The sequence below is a fragment of the Salmo salar genome, chromosome 20 (assembly GCF_965601325.2).
Source record: "Salmo salar chromosome 20, fSalSal1, whole genome shotgun sequence".
NCBI lineage: Eukaryota > Metazoa > Chordata > Actinopteri > Salmoniformes > Salmonidae > Salmo > Salmo salar.
In genome coordinates this window covers 35,579,044-35,600,969 of record NC_138310.1, presented here as the reverse complement: position 1 = coordinate 35,600,969, position 21,926 = coordinate 35,579,044, and the positions used below count along the sequence as shown (strand labels likewise).

At 42.6% G+C, this 21,926-nt stretch overlaps 1 protein-coding gene across 1 annotated transcript in view; it reads left to right on the top strand.

Annotated features, from left to right (window-relative positions):
- The window catches only part of LOC106580521 (zinc finger matrin-type protein 4), a 196,659-nt gene that overhangs the window by 117,405 nt on the left and 57,328 nt on the right, over nucleotides 1-21,926 (top strand). Inside the window, exon 4 of the mRNA XM_045703277.2 lies at nucleotides 10,386-10,542. Coding sequence (XP_045559233.1) covers nucleotides 10,386-10,542 — 157 coding nt within the window. The remainder of the gene's footprint in view (nucleotides 1-10,385; nucleotides 10,543-21,926) is intronic.

The window sequence follows — 21,926 nt, the reverse complement described above, 5'->3', positions numbered from 1 at the left end:
GCACCCCAGGACGGTCCATTTTCTTTGTGCTGTTGTAATTTATGCTATAAAATCCTGCGATTTCATTGGAGCCGTTCCCCCTCATGGCAAATAGCTGGCAAAACAATCAAGGAAATGTTCTCTTGACCTATGCACCCCCAGATGCGGAGCTGGCATTCACTGAGGTGCAGAGTAGTAAGTAACAATATATTTTTGGACAGGAAAATTTACACATTTACCACACTTAAATGAGTATTTAAATCATAATCCATGAATTATATAATATACAGTACCAGTCAAGTTTGGACACATCTACTCATTCAAGGGTTTTTCTTTATTTTTACAATTTTCTACATTGTAGAATAATAGTGACAACATCAAAACTATGAAATAACACATATAGAATCATGTTGTAACCAAAAAAAGTGTTATATTATATAGATTTTATATTTGAGATTCTTCAAAGCATTCACCCTTTGCCTTGATGACAGCTTTGCACTCTCTTGGTATTCTCTCAACCATCTTCATGAGGTAGTCACCTGGAATGTATTTCAATTAACAGGTATGCCTTGTTAAAAGTGAATTTGTGGAATTTCTTACCTTCTTGCATTTGAACCAATCAGTTGTGTTGTGACAAGGTAGGGGTGGTATACAGAACACAGCCCTATTTGGTAAAAGACCAAATCCATATTATGGTAAGAACAGCTAAAATAAGTAAAGAGAAACGACAGTCTGTCATTACTTTAAGACATGAAGGTCAGTCAATCCAGAAAATGTTAAGAACTTTGAAAGTTTCTTCAAGTACAGTCACAAAAACCATCAAGCACTATGATGAAACTGCCTCTCATGAGGATTGCCACAGGTAAGGAAGACCCAGAGTTACCTCTGCTGCAGAGGATAAGTTCATTAGAGTTAACTGCACCTCAGATTGCAGCCCAAATAAATGCTTCACAGAGTTCAAGTAACAGACACATATCAACATCAGCTGTTCAGAGGAGACTGCATGAATCAGGCCTTCATGGGGCTATACATTTGGGTAAAGTTTTCTTCTCGCCTGACTAGCCTTGTTTCACTGCCAAAATAAAATGAAACCATCTAGTGTTCAGCGAAATAACAACACAATGTCAAATACAGGTAGCCTAGTCAAATCATGATATCCAATCACATTGACCGTTAATCTCTTGCGGGAATTCCACTAACGGTCCGTATGTAGCCAAACGTAGCAGTGAAAATTGTTAACTTTGTTAAAGCAAGGCCCCTGAACTCTCGTGTACTTTCTGCACTATGCAATGATATGGGCAGCGACCATGTAACGCTTTTACAACATACAGAAGTGCACTGGTTATCAAGGGGCAAAGTATTGACATGTTTTTTTTAATTGAGAGACTCTCCGCAACTATATTCAATGTGCTGGACAAAATTGAGGCTATGATTAAGAAGATGGAGCTCGTCTCTGTCTGCATTAACAAGGACAACACACAGGTCTTTCCATCATTTTCTTTTGTGTGTAAATGAACTCAAGCTTAAGGACAATGTCAAATGTGATATAGCGAAGCACCTGAGTGAGTTGGGTGCACAATTACGCAGGTAACAACTGGATTCGTTATCCCTTTCATTCCCTGCCTCCAGTCCACTTAACAAGAGAGCCTCATCGAAATTGCAATAAGCGGTCATGTGAAAATTGAATTTAATCAGAAGCCACTACCAGATTTCTGGATTGGGTTGCGGTCAGAGTACCCTGCCTTGGCAAATCGCATTGTTAAGACACGGATACCCTTTGCAACCACGTACCTATGTGAGAGTGGATTCTCGGCCCTCACTAGCATGAAAACTAAATACAGGCAGACTGTGTGGAAAATTATTTAAGACTGAGACTCTCTCCAATACAACCCAACATTTCAGAGTTATTTGCATACTTTCAAGCGTACCCTTCTCATTAACCTGTGGTGAGTTATTCACAATTTTCGATGAACAAATAAGGTTTTATATGTAAGATGGTTAAATAAAGAGCAAAATTATTGATTATTATAAGAGCTCTTTGTCACTTCCCACTAGCCGGGTTGTGACAACTCACACTAATTCTTATGTTTAATGAATGTGTTGTATAGTGTGTGTGTGTGTGGCAGGCTTACAATGATGGAAAAAAACAACATTTAATTCTCTTATTGAATTAAACTCCAACATTTTTCTTACACATCTACCAATCGGTGAACTTCTTTGAGAGGCATTGAAGGACCTCTCTGGTCTTTGTGGTGAATCTGTGCTTGATATTCAGTACTCGACTGAGGGACCTTACAGTAATTGTATGTGTGGAGTACAGAGATGGGTAGTCATTAAAAAAATCATACTAAACGCTATTATTTAACACAGAATGAGTCCATGCAACTTATTATGTTATTTATTAGGCACATTTTTACTCCTGAACTTATTTAGGCTTGCCATAACAAAGGGGTTGAATACTTATTGACACAAGACATTTCAGCTTTTCATTTTTTATTAATGTAAACATTGTTCTACAAACAAAATTCCACTTTGACATTATGGGATATTGCATGTAGATAGATCAGTGACACTAAATCTGAATTGAATCAATTTTAAATTCAGTCTGTAACACAACAAAATGTGGAAAAAGTAATGGGATGTGAATACTTTGGCACTGTAGATATAAATTTCACAAGAATTATACATTTATGGATTTTTTTTATGTATTGTTTTTCTCTTTATTGAACCCGACCGCCACCCAATAATTCGTCCACACAATATTTTATGACTCTAAACCTGTCCGCCCGCAGATATAACCACGGGGACTGTGGGTTATGAGTCAACCCATGCATCCCTAGTGTGTGTGTGTGTGTGTTTTTCGTTGAGTGACTAACAGTGCAGTATCCAGGCAGGCAGGCCTCTCTCTTTCTCCACTCAAGCTGCTCTCCTCTCAGCACTCACTGTGGGAGTGGTAGTAGTCTGCCATTGTTCCTCTCCCTCACTATCCAGACAGGAAGGAAAGATCTGGCCCAGATTTACAGTTCTGTACTAACACTGAGTCTCTGTCTCTGAGACGCCAATAGCACACCATCGGCCTAGGCTACATCTGCATCCCAAATGGCAGAGCCCTGGTCAAAAATAATGAAATCAAATGTTATTTGTCACATACACATGGTTAGCAGATGTTAATGCGAGTGTAGCGAAATGCTTGTTCTTCTAGTTCCAACAGTGCAGTAATATCTAACAAGTAATCTAACAAATTCAAAACAACTACCTTATACACACAGATGTAAAGGGATTGAATAAGAATATATATACATATAAATATAGGGATGAGATATGGTCGTGCGACAAAGGCAAGATGCAATAGATGGTATGAGATGAGTAATGTACGATATGTAAACATTACTAAAGTGGAATTACTTGAAGTGACTAGTGATACCTTTATTAAATCCATTTGTTAAAGTGGCCAGTGATTTGGGTCTGTATGTTGGCAGCAGCCTCTCTATGTTAATGATGGCTCCTTAACAGTCTGATGGCTTTGAGATAGAGCTGTTTTTCAGTCTCTTGGTCCCAGCTTTGATGCACCTGTACTGACCTCGCCTTCTGGATGATAACGGGGTGAATGGGATGGTTGTTGTCCTAGATGATCTTTTTGGCCTTCCTGTGACATCGGGTGCTGTAGGTGTCCTGGAGAGCAGGTAGTTTGCCCCTGGTGATGCGTTGTGCAGACTGCACTACCCTCTGGAGGGCCTTGCGGTTGAGGGCGGTGCAGTTGCCGTACCAGGTGGTGATACAGCCTGACAGGATGCTCTTAATTGTGCATCTGTAAAAGTTTGTGAGGGTTTTAGGTGACAAGCCACATTTCTTCAGCCTCCTGAGGTTGAAGAGGCGCTGCTGCGCCGCCTTCACTACGCTGTCTATGTGGGTGGACCATTTCAGTTTGTCTGTGATGTGTACACCATGGAACTTCACTTTCCACCTTCTCCACTACTGTCCCATTAATGTGGATAGGGGGGTGCTCCCTCTGCTGTTTCCTGAAGTCCACGATCATCTCCTTTGTTTTGTTTACATTGAGTGAGAGGTTGTTTTCCTGACAGCACACTTCCAAGTGCCCTCACCTCCACCCTGTAGGCTGTTTCGTCGTTGTTGGTGATCAGGCCCACTACTGTTGTGTCGTCTGCAAACTTGATGATTGTGTAGGAGGCGTGCATGGCCACGCAGTCATGGGTGAACAGGGAGTACAGGAGGGGGCTGAGCATGCACCCTTGTGGGGCCCCAGTGTTGAGGATCAGCAAAGTGGAGATGTTGTTTCCTACCTTCACCACCTGGGGGCGGCCCGTCAAAGTCCAGGACCCAATTGCACAGGGCAGGGTTGAGACCCAGGGCCTTAAGCTTAATGATGAGCTTGGAGGGTACTATGGTGTTGAATGCTGAGCTGTAGTCAATAAACAGCATTCTTACATAGGTATTCCTCTTGTCCAGATGGGATAGGGCAGTGTGCAGTGTGATGGCGATTGCATCGTCTGTGGACCTGTTGGGTCAGTATGCAAACTGAAGTGGGTCTAGGGTGGCAGGTAAGGTGGAGGTGATATGATCCTTGACTAGTCTCTCCAAGCACTTCATGATGACAGAAGTGAGTGCTACGGGGTAATAGTCATTTTGTTCAGTTATCTTTGGTACAGGAACAATGGTGGCCATCTTGAAGCATGTGGGGACAGCAGACTGGGATAGGTGGTCTGCGCATGCTCTGATGATGCAGCTAGGGATTCCGTTTCGGCCAGCAGCCTTGCGAGGGTTAACACGTTTAAATGTCTTACTCATGTCGGCCACGGAGAAGGAGAGGGGAGGACCGCAGTCCTTGGTAGCGAGTTGCGTCAGTGGCAATTTATTATCCTCAAAGCGGGCAAAGAAGGTGTTTAACTTGTCTGGAAGCAAGACATCGGTGCCCATGACGTGGCTGTTTTTTTTTTGGAGTCTGTAATTGCCTGTAGACTCTACCACACACGTCTCGTGTCTGGGCCGTTGAATTGCAACTCCATTTTGTCCATATACCAACATGTTGCTTGTTTGATTGCCTTGTGGAGGGAATAACTACACTGTTTGAATTCGGCCATATTCCCGACCTCTTTCCATGGTTGAATGCGGTGGTTTGTGCTTTCAGTTTTGTGCGAATGCTGCCATCTATCCACGGTTTCTAGTTGGGGTAGGTTTTAATAGTCACAGTGGGTACAACATCTCCAATGCACTTCCTAATAAACTCACTCACAGAGTCAGTGTATAAATTACTGTTATTGGCTTTCCGGAACATTTTCCAGTCCACGTGATCAAAACAATTTTGAAGTGTGGATTCCGATTGGTCAAACCAGCGTTGAATGGTTCTAGTCACGGGTACATCCTGTTTGAGTTTCTGCCTATAGGACAGTACGAGCAAGATGGAGTTGTGTTCAGATTTGCCGAAGGGAGGGCAGGGGAGGTCTGCATTGCGCTAGTTAGAGTAGCAGTGGTCCAGTGTTTTGCTTGAGCAGGTACAACAGTCAATGTACTGGTATAATTTAGGTAGCGTTGTTCTCAAATTAGCTTTGTTAAGATCCCCAGCTACAATAAATGCAGCCTCAGGATATATGGTGTCCAGTGAAGTTCTTTCAGGGCTGTCGAGGTATCTGCTTGGGGGGGATATAGTCGACTGTGACTATAATCGAAAATAATTCTCTTGGGAGATAATGCAATCGGCATTTGATTGTAAGAAATTCTAGGTCAGGTGAACAAAAGGACTTGTGTTCCTGTATGTTGTTATTGTTACACCATGAGTCATTAATCATGAGGCATACACCCCCACCCTTCTTCTTACCAGAAAGATGTTTGTTTCTGGTGCCACAACTCATGAAGAAGCCCGTTGGCTGTACCGACTCTGACAACATATCCTGAATAAGCTGGATATTGGCGACTAATATGCTCGGAAGCGGTGGATGGTGTGCTGGCCTTCTAAGTCTGACCAGGAGGCCACTCCATCTGCCTCTCCTGCGGCGACAACGTTGTTTTGGGTCCCTCTCTGGGATTAGATCCTATGTCCAGGGTGGAGGTTCGAACAAATGATTCGCTTCGGGAAGGTCATATTCCTGGTTGTAATGTTGATAAATTGACACCGCTCTTATATCTAATAGTTCTTCCCGGCTGTATGTAATAACACTTAAGATTTTCTGAGCTAACAATGTAACAAATAATACATAAAAAAAATTACTGCATAGTTTCCTAAGTACTTGAAGCGAGGCGACCATCTCTGTCGGCGCCATCTTGCTATCTCGCTATCTCTAATAGGTTACCATTTGTGACTGATCGCCTCGATTAGGTCTTATGTAGCACAATTTGAAATTATGTCTTTTACATTGCATAAAAGTAGAGACTCAGAGGTAGAAAATTGTATATCGTACACTGCAGTTGAGGAACAATGGGAAAGTAATTCTGCTTAGAAAGTTGATAGACTCGGAACCCCACTTTTGAGATGACGCTTACCCGACACACTTTTCTAAATCGACGGGTCATGTGAAGGAAATGCTATAACCACCCCTCACCCACATCTAGCGAAGTGGATGGGTCACTATTGCCTAGACATGTACACATGTTCATGAAATACAATCGATGTCCGTAATCACCCCCAGACACACCTGCTAATTTGATGGGTCATCTAATAATCTGGCCGAAGTGTTTTGTTTAGACATGTAGCTAGCTAGGTAGCTAGCTAGCTAAACAATGAACCGGCATAACCCCAACTCATACTACTACAAATACAAACATTGACATAGCTGTAGTATGAATCTGCAGGTAGCTAAAGCTAACAAACTAGGTTCAATGTTAACTATCTAACTTTAGGCTATAACTAGCAATGAAAATGGATTTCTGATTCAAATAATATTACTACACGGATGTCTACAAGCTAATGTTTGCTAGCTAACTAACAGTATGCTTTAACTTGCAATAAAAATGACTTTCTGACCATTAGAAACTTATATCTGGAAAATGTAGCTAGACTCTTACCTGTATACATGGATGAACGCTTCATGGCAGACTGGAACCAATTTACTCCGTTTTGTTTGTAGCTACATCTTGTTTGGCCAGCTTTGTGTCAAGTCACTCCACTTCACACTGACCATGGCAGGTGTGCAGAAAGTAACCCATCACTTTTTCCTACTGATCTGTCGATAGCGCCTGCTAAATTCAGGGCATCAATGTTGAAGAGAAAAGTAGCAAAACTTTTGTAGTTCTCGATGGTTAACGTTATATCTTTCAAACTGAACAGCTCACGTTATAGAGATGCTACATGGCAGACCAATCCAAACTCATCTCCCGGCATATCCAGCCCATACATTATCGCGGCCAATCATGGCTAGTGGGAAGGTTCCTGACTTTTTCCATGGCTAAACCAACTAGGCTTGTAATTTTACAATTTTATAAATATTTATGGATGTAATACAAGTTTGTAATTAAGGCACATGAAAGTTCACAAGTTTCAGAAGGCATTTCTGCCCCCAAAAAATGCATTTTGACAGAAAAATACATGTTTATGTTCAAATGCTTCTGCTGTGAAGTAGTGGCGTGCAACATACGCCTAGTTTCCTGAAAAGAGTCACATTTGAGACACATCCACACGCTGTCTCTCGCAAGCCTGCAGACCCTAGGCCTACATCACACTGCAGTGCACCATCAAGGATCCGATCTGTTCTATTCGGCTCAGTAGTACGGGGAATTGCGTGTCAAGGCTATGTATAGAGGAGTGTTTTGTGTTGGTGTCATGTAACGTGTGACTGTGCCTTAAAGCACAGCGTTGTGTCACAGTGTGCTGTGCTGTAACCAGATCACTATCCACTACTGCCATGTTCTCCACTTCGCAGGGAGATGGAACCGTGGGGAATACCTGAAAACAAGCTTTGGGTTTTAGTCACAGAAGGAGATGGGCTCATCCATCATATGGCTCTTTAAGATTCCTTTCAGTGCAGTGCTGCGTATTATGCATACATTCTGTACTATACGAGGGAAATGTATATGAGGAATGCTTTTGTGTCTAAAATGTAAACTGCCTGGCTCCAGCAAGCAAAACAAGTTAAATATGTTTGTGACTGTTAAAGGCCCTATGCAGTCAAAAACGTGTTTTCCCTGTGTTTTATATACACTGAGTATACCAAACATTAAGAACACCTCTTTCCATGACATAGACTGACTAGGTGAAAGCTATGATCCCTTATTGATGTCACTTGTTAAATCCACTTCAATGAGTGTGAATGTGTGAATTCAGCGGGTGAATGGGCACGACAAAACATTTAAGTGCATTTGAACGGTGTAGTACTGTAAGTGCTGGTTTGTGTAAAGAACTGCAACGCTACTGGGTTTTTCCACGCTCAACAGTTTTCAGCGTGTATCAAGAATGGTCCACCATCAAAAGGACAACTAGCCAACTTTGCAAAACTGTGGGAAGCATTGGAGTCAGCATGGGCCAGCATCAGGGGGGAAGGAGGAGGTGCAACTCAATAGGAAGGTGTTCCTAATGTTTTGTATTGTCAGTCCATTTCCACACTGTGAGGTTGGAATAATAATCTGCCTGGAATTTCAGCCTGTTGTTGTGGGATGGAGTTTTGGGCTACCTGCTGACATCACCAGGTGGTCAATTAGTTAATTGACCAAGTAGAAAGAGTGTTCCAAACCTCTCTGCTAATAACAGCTACTTTTCAGTTTTCCACTCCCCACTCAGACCACTACCAGACAGTCCTAGCTAAATTCTTGCTTGAGAAATTGCTCTTGGTAAGAAGCTAGGTACTTATTTGTTACCCAGAAATGATTTGATATTAAGATAAAAACGGCTGCGTTGGACCTTTAAAATGTAATAGCACATTCACAACACAAGAAAGTGAACTTAAATCAGAATGATTTGGGTCTGAAGTTTTGATCGTTTTTCTTCTGGACTATCAGCCTGTCTATAAGCCGCCTGGTGGGATAGCTTCCTGGTAGAAATGGCTGCATCCATCTCCCACAGTCTGGCAGCCAGGTGCTCGCTCTCTGTCTCTCTGTCAGGATAATGCGTTTCTGCATCAGGCAGGGAGGCAGCACAGATGCAGTTACAGGGAGAGGTCCTCCATCCCATCACTCCGCACTTTCATATACATTTACATTTACATTTAAGTCATTTAGCAGACGCTCTTATCCAGAGCGACTTACAAATTGGTGCATTCACCTTATAATATCCAGTGGAACAACCACTTTACAATAGTGCATCTATATCTTTAAGGGGGGGTTAGAAGGATTACTTTATCCTATCCCAGGTATTCCTTAAAGAGGTGGGGTTTCAGGTGACTCCGGAAGGTGGTGATTGACTCCGCTGTCCTGGCGTCGTGAGGGAGCTTGTTCCACCATTGGGGTGCCAGAGCAGCGAACAGTTTTGACTGGGCTGAGCGGGAACTGTGCTTCCTCAGAGGTAGGGAGGCGAGCAGGCCAGAGGTGGATGAACGCAGTGCCCTTGTTTGGGTGTAGGGCCTGATCAGAGCCTGAAGGTACGGAGGTGCCGTTCCCCTCACAGCTCCATAGGCAAGCACCATGGTCTTGCGGATGCGAGCTTCGACTGGAAGCCAGTGGAGAGAGCGGAGGAGCGGGGTGACGTGAGAGAACTTGGGAAGGTTGAACACCAGACGGGCTGCGGCGTTCTGGATGAGTTGTAGGGGTTTAATGGCACAGGCAGGGAGCCCACCCAACAACGAGTTGCAGTAATCCAGACGGGAGATGACAAGTGCCTGGATTAGGACCTGCGCCGCTTCCTGTGTGAGGCAGGGTCGTACTCTGCGAATGTTGTAGAGCATGAACCTACAGGATCGGGTCACCGCCTTGATGTTAGTGGAGAACGACAGGGTGTTGTCAATATACTCCATACAACTTCTGAAATGCCTCCATTTGCATCCCACCAAGAACCAAATGATTAAGCCCACGAGGAGTGTAAATTGCTCTTGTCCCCAGGAACTGTGGCGTGTCGAGCTTACTGATGTGCTGCTAAATATACAGCTGCCCCCTAAGCACCATGTGGCTCTAATATACAGGGTTTGGGGAGTATTTGCTGGTGCAGGGTTATATTGTACACCCCCACGCAGAGTACACTACACCACACACACACAGTGATGAATCATATGGGGTTGGGGGTCACATCTAGAACAATATTACCTTTGAGGGGTTTTTCCCCCCTGAAAAATGACCCTCCCAAAAAATGACCCTATATTTGACCACACAATTCCTTTTGTCATATTCATGAGTTAATTTATCAAAGCTTCCAGTGAAAAAATAAAATCTACTTCCTTTAAAGTGATAGTGATATGTTTTTCTCTGTTACTCTTTTTTGGCTGATAGCCTTGTTGACTGAACCTGTGTGTGTGTGTGTGTGTGTTTTGCAGGGAAGTGAGGAGGGAGACGTGGACAAGAACAAGTGCTGCACGCTGTGTAACATGTCCTTCACCTCAGCAGTGGTGGCACAGTCACATTACCAAGGCAAAATCCACGCCAAGAGACTAAAGCTGCTGCTGGGGGAGCAGCCTGCCATCACAGCCAAAGGTAGGCTTCTCTCTTTCTCTGTCTCTGTCTCTCACTTTCTTTTCGCTCTCTTTCTTTCTATCTCTCTCTCTCTGTCTCTTTAACTCACTCTCCGGTAGAGACATCTGCATGTTGTTTCCTTGTTGAAATGGAACTTGTCCTTTTGTCACCTCGACAAGACTGCAGTCTGATGACATCAAACAATCCGAGGAGACTTGCGGTGACAGATGTGACAGAGATGTCTAACACAACTCTGTGTTAAGATCGATGTGCTTGTCCTCACACACAGATGTTCTAGCTAGGACAACTAGACAAGCAGAAAGCCACAGGTAAACTTTGGGCTACTAGCTAGCACAGAGAGTCAAGAGATAGAACCCCCCCCCCCCCCCCCAAAAAAAAATAAATACGTTTTAACCTTTATTTAACTAGGCAAGTCCGTTAAGAACAAATTCTTATTTACAATGATGGCCTACCAGGGAACAGTGGGTTAAATGCCTTGTTCAGGGGTAGAAAGGCAGATTTTTACCTTGTCAGCTCGGGGATTTGATCCAGGAACCATTCGGTTACTGACCCAACACTCCAACCACTATGCTACCTGCCGCCCCCTTGTGTGTACGGACTGATGGAGAAACTCAATGTATCGTCTTATTGTCTGTGGGTGTTTTTGTTTAGATGTAATCGTCTGCCGCAGTACCTCGGGGTTGAGGAAAGTCTGGACGATACTTTAAACTACAGCTGCTGCTTACAAATTGGCAGTTGAAAGAATAATGGCCATTGGGTAAGCTGGCCATGGGGTAAATTAGGATTAGAAAAAATAAAAAATAATAAAAAAAAAAAATAATCAGATCATTCCCTAATGCAATCCCTGAGACATGGATATGCAGAGGGGATGCAGGTGAATAAATCACCAGCTGTGTTTGTTTATTTGGGGGTTCTATCTCTGGAGAATTTGCATCTGATTGTAAGTCTTTTCACATGCTGATTTTTTGACTCATCTGTAATTTCAGATATCCTTGAACAAAATGTTTACTTTACCTTGGTGGAAAGCCCTCTGTGCCTATTGTTTGACTCTGAAATAGTTCACAATTGTGCAATTAGCTAGTGGAGAGGCATAGAAATACAGTGCCAAAACAATACATTTGGTCGGTTTGTGTCTCATATAAAAAAGGCAGAGGGATGCTTACCCTAGCTGAAACCAAGGCCAGACACTGGCGCAATACGCATTATAGTAGTCCTAGCCTCAGTCTCTGTCTCTGTGTGTAAATGTACAGTATCTCTGTCAGTTCTACAGTTGAAGTCGGAAGTTTACATACACTTAGGTTGGAGTCATTAAAACTAGTTTTTCAACCACACCACAAATTTCTTGTTAACAAACTATAGTTTTTGCAAGTCGGTTAGGACATCTACTTTGTGATTGACACAAGCCATTTTTCCAACAATTGCTTACAGACAAATTATTTCACTTATAATTCACTGTATCACAATTCCAGTGGGTCAGAAGTTTACATACACTAAGTTGACTGTGCTTTAAACAGCTTGGAAAATTCCAGCAATGATGTCATGGCTTTAGAAGCTTCTAATAGGCCAATTGACATAATTTGAGTCAATTGGAGGTGTACCTGTGGATGTATTTCCAGGCTTACCTTCAAACTCAGTGCCTCTTTGCTTGACATCATGGGAAAATCTAAAGAAATCAGCGAAGACCCCAGAAAAAAAATTGTAGGACTCCACTGGGAGCAATTTCCAAATGCCAGAAGGTACCACGCTCATCTGTACAAACAATAGTACGCAAGTATAAACACCATGGGACCACGCAGCCGTCATACTGCTCTGGAAGGAGATGCATTCTGTCTCCTAGAGATGAACGTACTTTGGTGTGAAGAGTGGAAATTAATCCCAGAACAACAGCAAAGGACCTTGTGAAGATGCTGGAGGAATCAGGTACACAAGTATCTATATCCACAGTAAAACGAGTCCTATGTCGACATAACCTGAAAGGCCGCTCAGCAAGGAAGAAGCCACTGCTCCAAAACCACCATAAAAAAGCCAAACTACGGTTTGCAACTGCACATGGGGACAAAGATCATACTTTTTGGAGAAATGTCCTCTGGACAGATGAAACAAAAAATAGAACTGTTTGGCCATAATGACCATTGTTATGTTTGGGGGGGAAAAGGGGGAGGCTATCAAGCCGAAGAACACCATCACAACTGTGAAGCACGGGGGTGGCAGCATCATGTTGTGGGGGTGCTTTGCTGCAGGAGGGACTGGTGCACTTCACAAAATAGATGGCATCATGAGAAAGGAAATTTGTGGATATATTGAAGCAACATCTCAAGACATCAGTCACGAAGTTAATGCTTGGTCGCAAATGGGTCTTTCAAATGGACAATGACCCGAAGCATACTTCCAAAGTTGTGGCAAAATGGCTTAAGGACAACAAATTCAAGGTATTGGAGTGGCCATCACAAAGCCCTGACCTCAATCCTATAGAAAATTTGTGGGCAGAACTGAAAAAGCATGTTCGAGCAAGGAGGCCTACAAACCTGACTCAGTTACACCAGCTCTGTCAGGAGGAATGGCCCAAAATTCACCCAACTTATTGTAGGAAGCTTGTGGAAGGTTAGCCGAAGCGTTTGATCCAAGTTCAACAATTTAAAGGCAATGCTACCAAATACTAATTGAGTGTATGTAAACTTTTGACCCACTGGGAATGTGATGATAGAAATAAAAGCTGAAATAAATCATTCTCTATACTATTATTCTGACGTTTCACATTCTTAAAATAAAGTGGGGATCCTAACTGACCTAAGACGGAATTTTCACTAGGATTAAATGTCAATAATTGTGAAAAGTTTAAATGTATTTGGCTGATATGATTGTGGACTACAGAAAAAGGAGGACCGAGTATGCCCCCATTCTCATCGACGGGGCTGTACAAACTAGAACAAACTAGAATGGTCCAAACACACCAAGACAGTCGTGAAGTGGGCACGACAAAGCCGATTCCCCCTCAGGAAATATTTGGCATGGGTCCTGAGATCCTCAAATGTTTCCACAGCTGCAGCATCGAGAGCATCCTGACTGGTTGCATCACTGGTAATTGCTCGGCCTCCGACCGCAAGGCACTACAGAGGGTAGTGCGTACGGCCCAGTACATCACTGAGGCTAAGCTGCCTGCCATCCAAGACCTCTACACCAGGCAGTGTCAGAGGAAAGCCAAAAAAGATTGTCAAAGACGCTAGCCACCCCAGTCATCGACTGTTCTCTCTACTACCGCATGGCAAGCGGTACCGGAGTGCCAAGTCTAGGACAAAAAGGCTTCTCAACAGTTTTTACCCCCAAGCCATAAGACTCCTGAACAGGTAATCAAATGGCTACCAGGACTATTTGCATTGTGTGCCCCCCCCCCCCCACCCCTCTTTTACGCTGCTACTACTCTCTGTTTATCATATGTGCACAGTCACTTTAACGACACATTCATGTACATATGTACATACTACCTCAATAGGCCCGACCAATCAGTGCTCCTGCACATTGGCTAACCGGGCTATCTGCATTGTGTCCCACCACCCGCCGACCCCTCTTTACGCTACTGCTACTCTCTGTGCATCGTATATACATGGTCACTTTAACCATATCTACATGTACATACTACCTCAATCAGCCCGACTAACCGGTGTCTGTACATAGCCTCACTACTATATATAGCCTTGCTACTGTTTTTCACTGTCTTTTTACTGTTGTTTTTATTTCTTTACTTACCTATTGTTCACCTAATACCTTTTTTGCACTATTGGTTGGAGCCTGTAAGTAAGCATTTCACTGTAAGGTCTACACCTGTTGTATTTGGCGCTCGTGACAAATAAACTTTGATTTGATTTGTATGTAAACTTCCGATTTCAACTGTGTATGTAGGGAATGTGTTGTGCAAAATGCTCAACATAAAGTGGAAACATATCTAGGCCCAGTCAGTCCCACACCCTGGAACCTCAGGGTCTGTTTTTCCCTTTCAGGAACACTCTCCTCCTCTTCTTCTTATCCTCCATTCATCCCCTTTCTCCCAGTGAGTCCAGTGACCGGGGACAAGGGCTGTGTCCCAAATGCCATCCTATTACCTACTCTCTTGGGTGAGGATCATAAGCGCCAGATCAGCACGGCACAGGGCTGACAAATACCCCCCAGTCTCAAAGAAAATAAAAACTTATAAAGAAAGCAGCTGACTAGATTAAACGCTTTTTGGTCCATGAGTGAAGTGTGCTTGTGTGCCTGTGCAACTAATCCTGGATGTCTTTATCTAGACGTGACACGGGTTGTGTTCTAGAGTGTACACATGGTAGTGGACACATGGACACTCTTACTGACAGTTGTGGCTGCTTTGCGTGATGTATTGTTGTCTACCTTCTTGCCCTTGGTGCTGTTGTCTGTGCCCAATAATGTTTATACCATGTTTTGTGCTGCTACCATGTTGTGTTGATACCATATTATTGTCATGTTGTGTTGCTACCATGCTGTGTTATCATGTGTTGCTGCCTTGCTATGTTGTTGTCTTAGGTCTCTCTTTATGTAGTGTTGTATTGTCTCTCGCCGTAATGTGTTTTGTCCTATATTTACATGTTATTTATTTATTTTTTATTTTTATTTTTAATCCCAGCCCCCGTCCCCGCAGGAGGTCTTTTGCCTTTTGGTAGGCCGTCATTGTAAATAAGAATTTGTTCTTAACTGACTTGCCTAGTTAAATAAATAAATAATAAGTGTTGTACACATGGAACACATATTACTCAGAATTTGACAATTTAGTTATAACTCAGACCTTGTATTCCACTATGTGGCATAAGTTATACTGCATGTATACTGAACATAAATCAAAACGCAACATGTAAAGTGTTTTTCCCATGTTTCATGAGCTGAAATAAACATTCCAGAAATTTCACAGGCGCACAAAAAGCTTCTTTCTTTCAAATTTTGTGCACAAATGTGTGTTTACATCCCTGTTACTGAGCACTTCTCCTTTGCCAAGATAATCCATCCACCTGACAGGTGTGTCATATCAAGAAGCTGATTAAACAGCATGATCATTACACAGGTGACCTTGTGCTGGGAACAATAAAAGGCCACTCTAAAATGTGCAGTTTTGTCACACAACACAGTGCCACAGATGTCTCAAGTTTTGAGGGAGCTTGCAATTGGCATGCTGACTGCAGGAATGTCCACCAGATCTGTTGCCAGATAATTTAATGTTAATTTCTCAACCATAAGCCGCCTCCAATGTTTTTTTAGAGAATTTGGCAGTACTGTACGTCCAACTGGTCTCAACTGCAGACCACGTGTAACCACGTCAGCCCAGGACCTCCACATGCAGCCTCTTCACCTACGGGATGGTCTGAGACCAGCCACCCGGACAGCTGTTGAAATTGTGGCTTTGCACGACTGAATAATTTCTGCAAAAACTGTAAGAAACCATCTCAGGGAAGCTCATCTGCGTGCTCATCGTCCTCACCAGGGTCTTGACTTGTGTCATGAAGTGGCCCTTTCTGGGTGTAGATCGTGGCTTCCCCCTTTCTCACTCTCTCCTACACCCAGGTTCTGTATCTCAGGTTGTAAATTCCTGGCGGAGACTCTCTCTCTGCATGAAAAGGGAGAGAGAGACCACAGAGTGAACAAAGGATTTCATGTGGCCGAACTCTTAAGTCCCCAAAATGGGAAAATGAAACTATATGTCCACTTGTGAGAATGTTGGAAGGGTCCATGGACACTTAAGGGACAGTTATGTTGAGTGTGTTTCATTTGGTAACCTCACAAAGGACAGGAAACACACATAACTATATCTCTGAATGTGTCCATTTCTCAGTTATGGTGTTTGCATCTAATTATTTTATAAAATGAATGAGTAAAGTTCAAACTATTTGTGAAATTATGTAATGTGATGTTAACCTTTAATTTTGAGAGAATTGTATTCCCTGTAAAGTTTAGTCAGCAGCCACGCCCCCATGAGCACAGACATGATCTGGCAGCGTGAGCTGTGACTGCGAATAGTTAAGACCACGCGTACCTCGGTGTAAGCTGAGGTGGCACAGGTTTGAGTACCAAGACTAGAAAACCATACCACGTGGTGATTTGGCTACACGGATGGAAATTGTTAAACTATGAGACTATCGATCCCTACAGAATAAGAGCAAATCATAGATATTAATTACTAGTCTGAAGCTAGAAATGATGTAAACCTGGGATGCAAATACCAACAACCACCGAAACATCTATTCTAAGAACAATGGGCGCCTGACATATCCATTACAGACACTATCAGGAGCCGCCGATAGACCTACAACCACTCTCTGATGAAATGACTCTCCAGCAGACGGACCGACGAATATAATTATCCACTGTGTAGTGAAGCCATTTTGTCTTTCCCGCTCTCTCAGTCCACACACCCTTCCCTTTGTCCACCAAGCCGTCATATCGGTTTAGCTCACTAGGGGATCTTCCCTATCATTGTTTGTAACCAATATCTACTGTTTGTTTGATTTATGCATTTCTGTGATTATTTAGTTAGTTAGTAAATAAATGATTAAGCCAATTGATGTACGGATGATTCATGGTTTAGGCTGTGTTCGTGCAGATAACCAAAAATTATATGACGTTTGAAATGAGACTGACGTGAGGTAAAGAATAATTAATTAATAGAAGACTAATTGATCAGATATTAAAATATCTGAAGAGTTATATTTGGAAAATTGTAACTTTGTAATCTGAAGATTTTCCATGGTGCCCCGACTTCCTAGTTAATTAATTTTACATGATTTGTTTAATCACGTAATAATAATTACAGAGAATTGATTTGATAAAATAACAGTCTTCACCTTAAATGATACTAAAGACACGACACCTGACTGCAGTTCTGCAAATGTAGGCAAATGCTCACCTTCGATGGCCAATGGCATGTTGGAGAATTATTATTGTTGTTATTATTTCATATATATATATATACACAGTTGAAGTCTGAAGTTTACATACACCTTAGCCAAATACATTCAAACTCTGTTTTTCACAATTCCTGACATTTAATCCTAGTAAAAATTCCCTGTCTTAGGTCAGTTAGGATCACCACTTTATTTTAAGAATGTCAAATGTCAGAATAATAGCAGAGAATGAATTATTTCAGCTTTTATTTCTATCATCACATTTTAAGTGGGTCAGAAATGTACATACACTCAATTATTATTTGGTAGCATTGCCTTTAAATTGTTTAACTTCGGTCAAATGTTTTGGGTAGCCTTCCACAAGCTTCCTACATTAAGTTGGGTGAATTTTGGCCCATTCCTCCTGACAGAGCTGGTGTAACTGAGTCAGGTTTGTAGGCCTCCTTGCTCGCACATACTTTTTCAGTTCTGCCCTCAAATTTTCTATAGGATTGAGTTCAGGGCTTTGTGATGGTCACTCCAATACCTTAACGTTGTTGTCCTTAAGCTATTTTGCCACAACTTTGGAAGTGTGCTTGGGGTCATTGTCCATTTGGAAGACCCATTTGCGACCAAGCTTTAACTTCCGGACTGTGTCTTGAGATGCTGCTTCAATATATCCACATATTTTTCCTACCTCATGATGCCATCTATTTTGTGAAGTGCACCAGTCCCTCCTGCAGCAAAGCACCCCCACAACATGATGCTGCCACCCCCGTGCTTCATGGTTGGGATGGTGTTCTTTGGCTTGCAAGCCTTTTTCCTCTAAACATAATGAAGGTCATTATGGCCAAAAGGTTCTATTTTTGTTTCATCAGACCAGAGGACATTTCTCCAAAAAGTACGATCTTTGTCCCCATTTACAGTTGCAAACCATAGTCTGGCATTTTTTTATGGCGGTTTTGGAGCAGTGGCTTCTTCCTTGCTGAGCGGCCTTTCTGATACTTTTGTACCTGTTTCCTCCAGCATCTTCAGAAGGTCCTTTGCTGCTGTTCTGGGATTAATTTGCACTTTTCGCACCAAAGTATGTTCATCTCTAGGACACAGAACGCGTCTCCTTCCTGAGCGGTATGACGGCTGCGTGGTCCCATGGTGTTTATACTTGTGTACTATTGTTTGTACAGATGAACGTGGTACCTTCAGGCATTTGGAAATTGCTCCCAAGGATGAACCAGACTTGTAGAGGTCTCCAATTCTTTTTCTGGGGTCTTGGCTGATTTCTTTTGATTTTCCCATGATGTCAAGCACTGAGGCACTGAGATTGAAGGTAGGCCTTGAAATACATCCACAGGTACACCTCCAATTGACTCAAATGATGTCAATTAGCCTATCAGAAGCTTCTAAAGCCATGACATCATTTTCTGGAATTTTCCAAGCTGTTTGAAGACACAGTCAACTTAGTGTACTTCTGACCCACTGGAATTGTGATACAGTGAATTATAAGTTAAATAATCTGTCTGTAAACATTTGTTGGAAAAATGACTTGTGTCATGCACAAAGTAGATGTTCTAACCGACTTGCCAAAACTATAGTTTGTTAACAAGAAATTTGTGGAGTGGTTGAAAAACGAGTTTTAATGACTCCAACCTAAGTGTATGTAAACTTCTGACTACAACTGTGTGTTATTATTATTATCTATATTATTATTATTTATTTATTTTACCTTTATTTAACAAGGCAAGTCAGTTAAGAACAAATTCTTATTTACAGTGACTGCCTACAAGGGCCAAACCCGGATGACGCTGGGCCAATTGTGAGCTGCCCTATGGGATTCCCAATAACAGCCAGGTGTGATACAGCCTGGAATCAAATCAGGGTGTCTGTAGAGATGCCTCAAGTGTGCTCTTTACGGATTAATCTCAGTTCTAAGTTTCAACTGTACCAGGCAGATGGCAGACAGCATTTATTTTGTGTGGGAGAGCGGTTGGCTGATGTCAATGTTGTGAACAGAGTGCCCCATGGTGGCAGTGGGGTTATGGTATGGGCAGACATAAGCTACGGGCAATGAACACAATTGGATTTTATCAATGCCAATTTTAATGGACAGAGATACCGTGACGAGATCCTGAGTCCCATTGTTGATTATTATCCATTATCACCGTTATCACCTCATGTCTCAGCATGATAATGCACAGTGCCATGTTGCAACGATCTGTACACAATTCCAGGAATCTGAAAATGTCCCAGTTCTTCCGTGGCCTGCATACTCACCAGACATGACACCCATTGAGCATGTTTGGGTTACAACAGGGCGTTCCAGTTCCCACCAATATCCAGCAACTTCGCACTGTCATTGAAGAGGAGTGAGACAACATTACACAGGTCACAATCGAAAGTCTGATCAACTCTATGCGAAGATGTGTCGCGCTGCGTGAGGCAAATGGTGGTCACACCAGATACTGACTGGTTTTCTGATCCACACCCCTACCTTTTTTTTAAAGGTATCTATGACCAACAAATGCATATCTGTATTCCCAGTCATGTGAAATCCATAGGTTAAGGCCTAATAAATTGATTCCAATTGATTGATTTCCTTATATGAACTGTTACTCAGTAAAATCTTTGAAATTGTTGCATGTTGCGTTTATATTTATGCATTAGGGCATTCCCTTGAAGATAAGTCCTTTGCACCTATTTATTATGAGGATTCTGACTTTTAACAGGGTAGGCATGGGCAGGATGTATTCAAGTGACATAAATAATATGGTGGGAAAGACCTAGAGGGCTGGAGAGTAGGGGTTGTAGGGGTCACTATCCAGCAGGGTGAGACATGTTTCTGCAGCCCTCAACAACCATTACAGGCCTGAACCCTACTCCTATGCCTTGTCCACCTTCATGGCCTCCCCCTCTTCCTCCTCGCTTAGTCCTCTTTATCCTTCTCCCCCCTCTTCCTTCTAACCCTGCTCCTCCTCCTCCTAAGCCTGCTGCTTCAGGAAGCTACTGTAAACCTGGTACAGGAAATAGAGTATACTGCAATTGAGGTTTGCAATCAGTGGCATCTTGTTTTGTTTCAGCTTGATTTCCTTAAAGCTAAAATCCTTAGTTGAAACAATAACAAAGAGATCACCCTGACTCTGTTCTGGTAAAAAGCTGAGGGATGGGCCTGGAGAAATATAACCACTCTCAAATTCATAGACAGAACTATGGATGCAAGGACTGACCATCCATGATATCAAAATTATACTTTTAAGTATATTTTGAGGATATACAGTGTTTGTTTACATTAACATTGCTTATAACCATTGGAGTAAAACAAGCTTATATTTTGGGTTCTGATGGGGTACGACCACTGAGGTATAATAAGAACTGGAGACTGAGTCCAAGATGTCCAACAGTTGTTTTCAAGGTAATCGACTCACATTCTCATTCGCCGATTCATGGAACGTCTATATCCAGGTTGCAATCGGTTTATATTGACCAACATCGCAACCAATATCTTCGGTTGTGAGTGATGGAAAAACAATCGGCCTCAGCGACAATTATTTGAATTATCCCATGGATGGTTTGTGCACAAAGGTGATGACTAAAGTGTGTTATTAGGAATTTTCAAATCTGACTTCTGTATGTGGCCGTCTTTCTGGGCCGGGCGTCAGTGTAGGAGCAGTCAAAACTGTGCTTCTAGACCGGAACCCTGGCCTCTTGGGGTACAATAGTTGAACTAAGCTCATGAGGTATTTCTAAGTTATATTCTTCAAGCATCAATGATTATATATCATTCATTTATAATTCAAAAGGATTCTAGCTTCAACCTGAGGTTGTGCTTTGATTTGGTATTTACAGACAGCAGGGAATCTGAAGTACAGTGCTACATCCTACTGGGTCATGTTGGCAAGGAGGTTCCTAGGGGATGTGGTGTTTCTGATTTATTTCTGATGGAATGTTTAGTATAGGATAATGGGTAATCATAAGAATACTAGTGTTATTTCCCATAGAGTGAGCTGTGTCTCATTTGGGAAAAATCTTGGTTACTTTACGCAACCTTTCAATTTATTTGGTATAACGTATGCTGATTGCTGATACTGTAAAATTGTGCTTAGATAAAATAATGCTAGATATGTTATGCCTCCATGTCTGTCACTGACAGATTCAGTCATTAACCATGCCATCTGTGGCCAATGGTTCAGAACAGAGGGTGCTCTGCTCCCAACTGAGGAAGGCCAGACAGAGAAATCAATCGCACTGTCACCCAACAAACCCAGCTAGAGCCACGGACAGACAGACCTCTCCACCCCCCCCCCCCCCCCCCCCCCCCCCAGACTCCAGCCTCAGTCAGAGAAAGAGGACCAGAGAGACCCCAGTCATAGGATTCATCCCAAATGGCAACCCATTTAGTGCGCTACTTTTGACCAGGGCTCATAGGCTCAGGCGGTGCACAATTGGCCCAGCGTCGTCCGGGTTTGACCGATGTAGGCCATCATTGTAAATAAGAATTTGTTCTTAACTGAC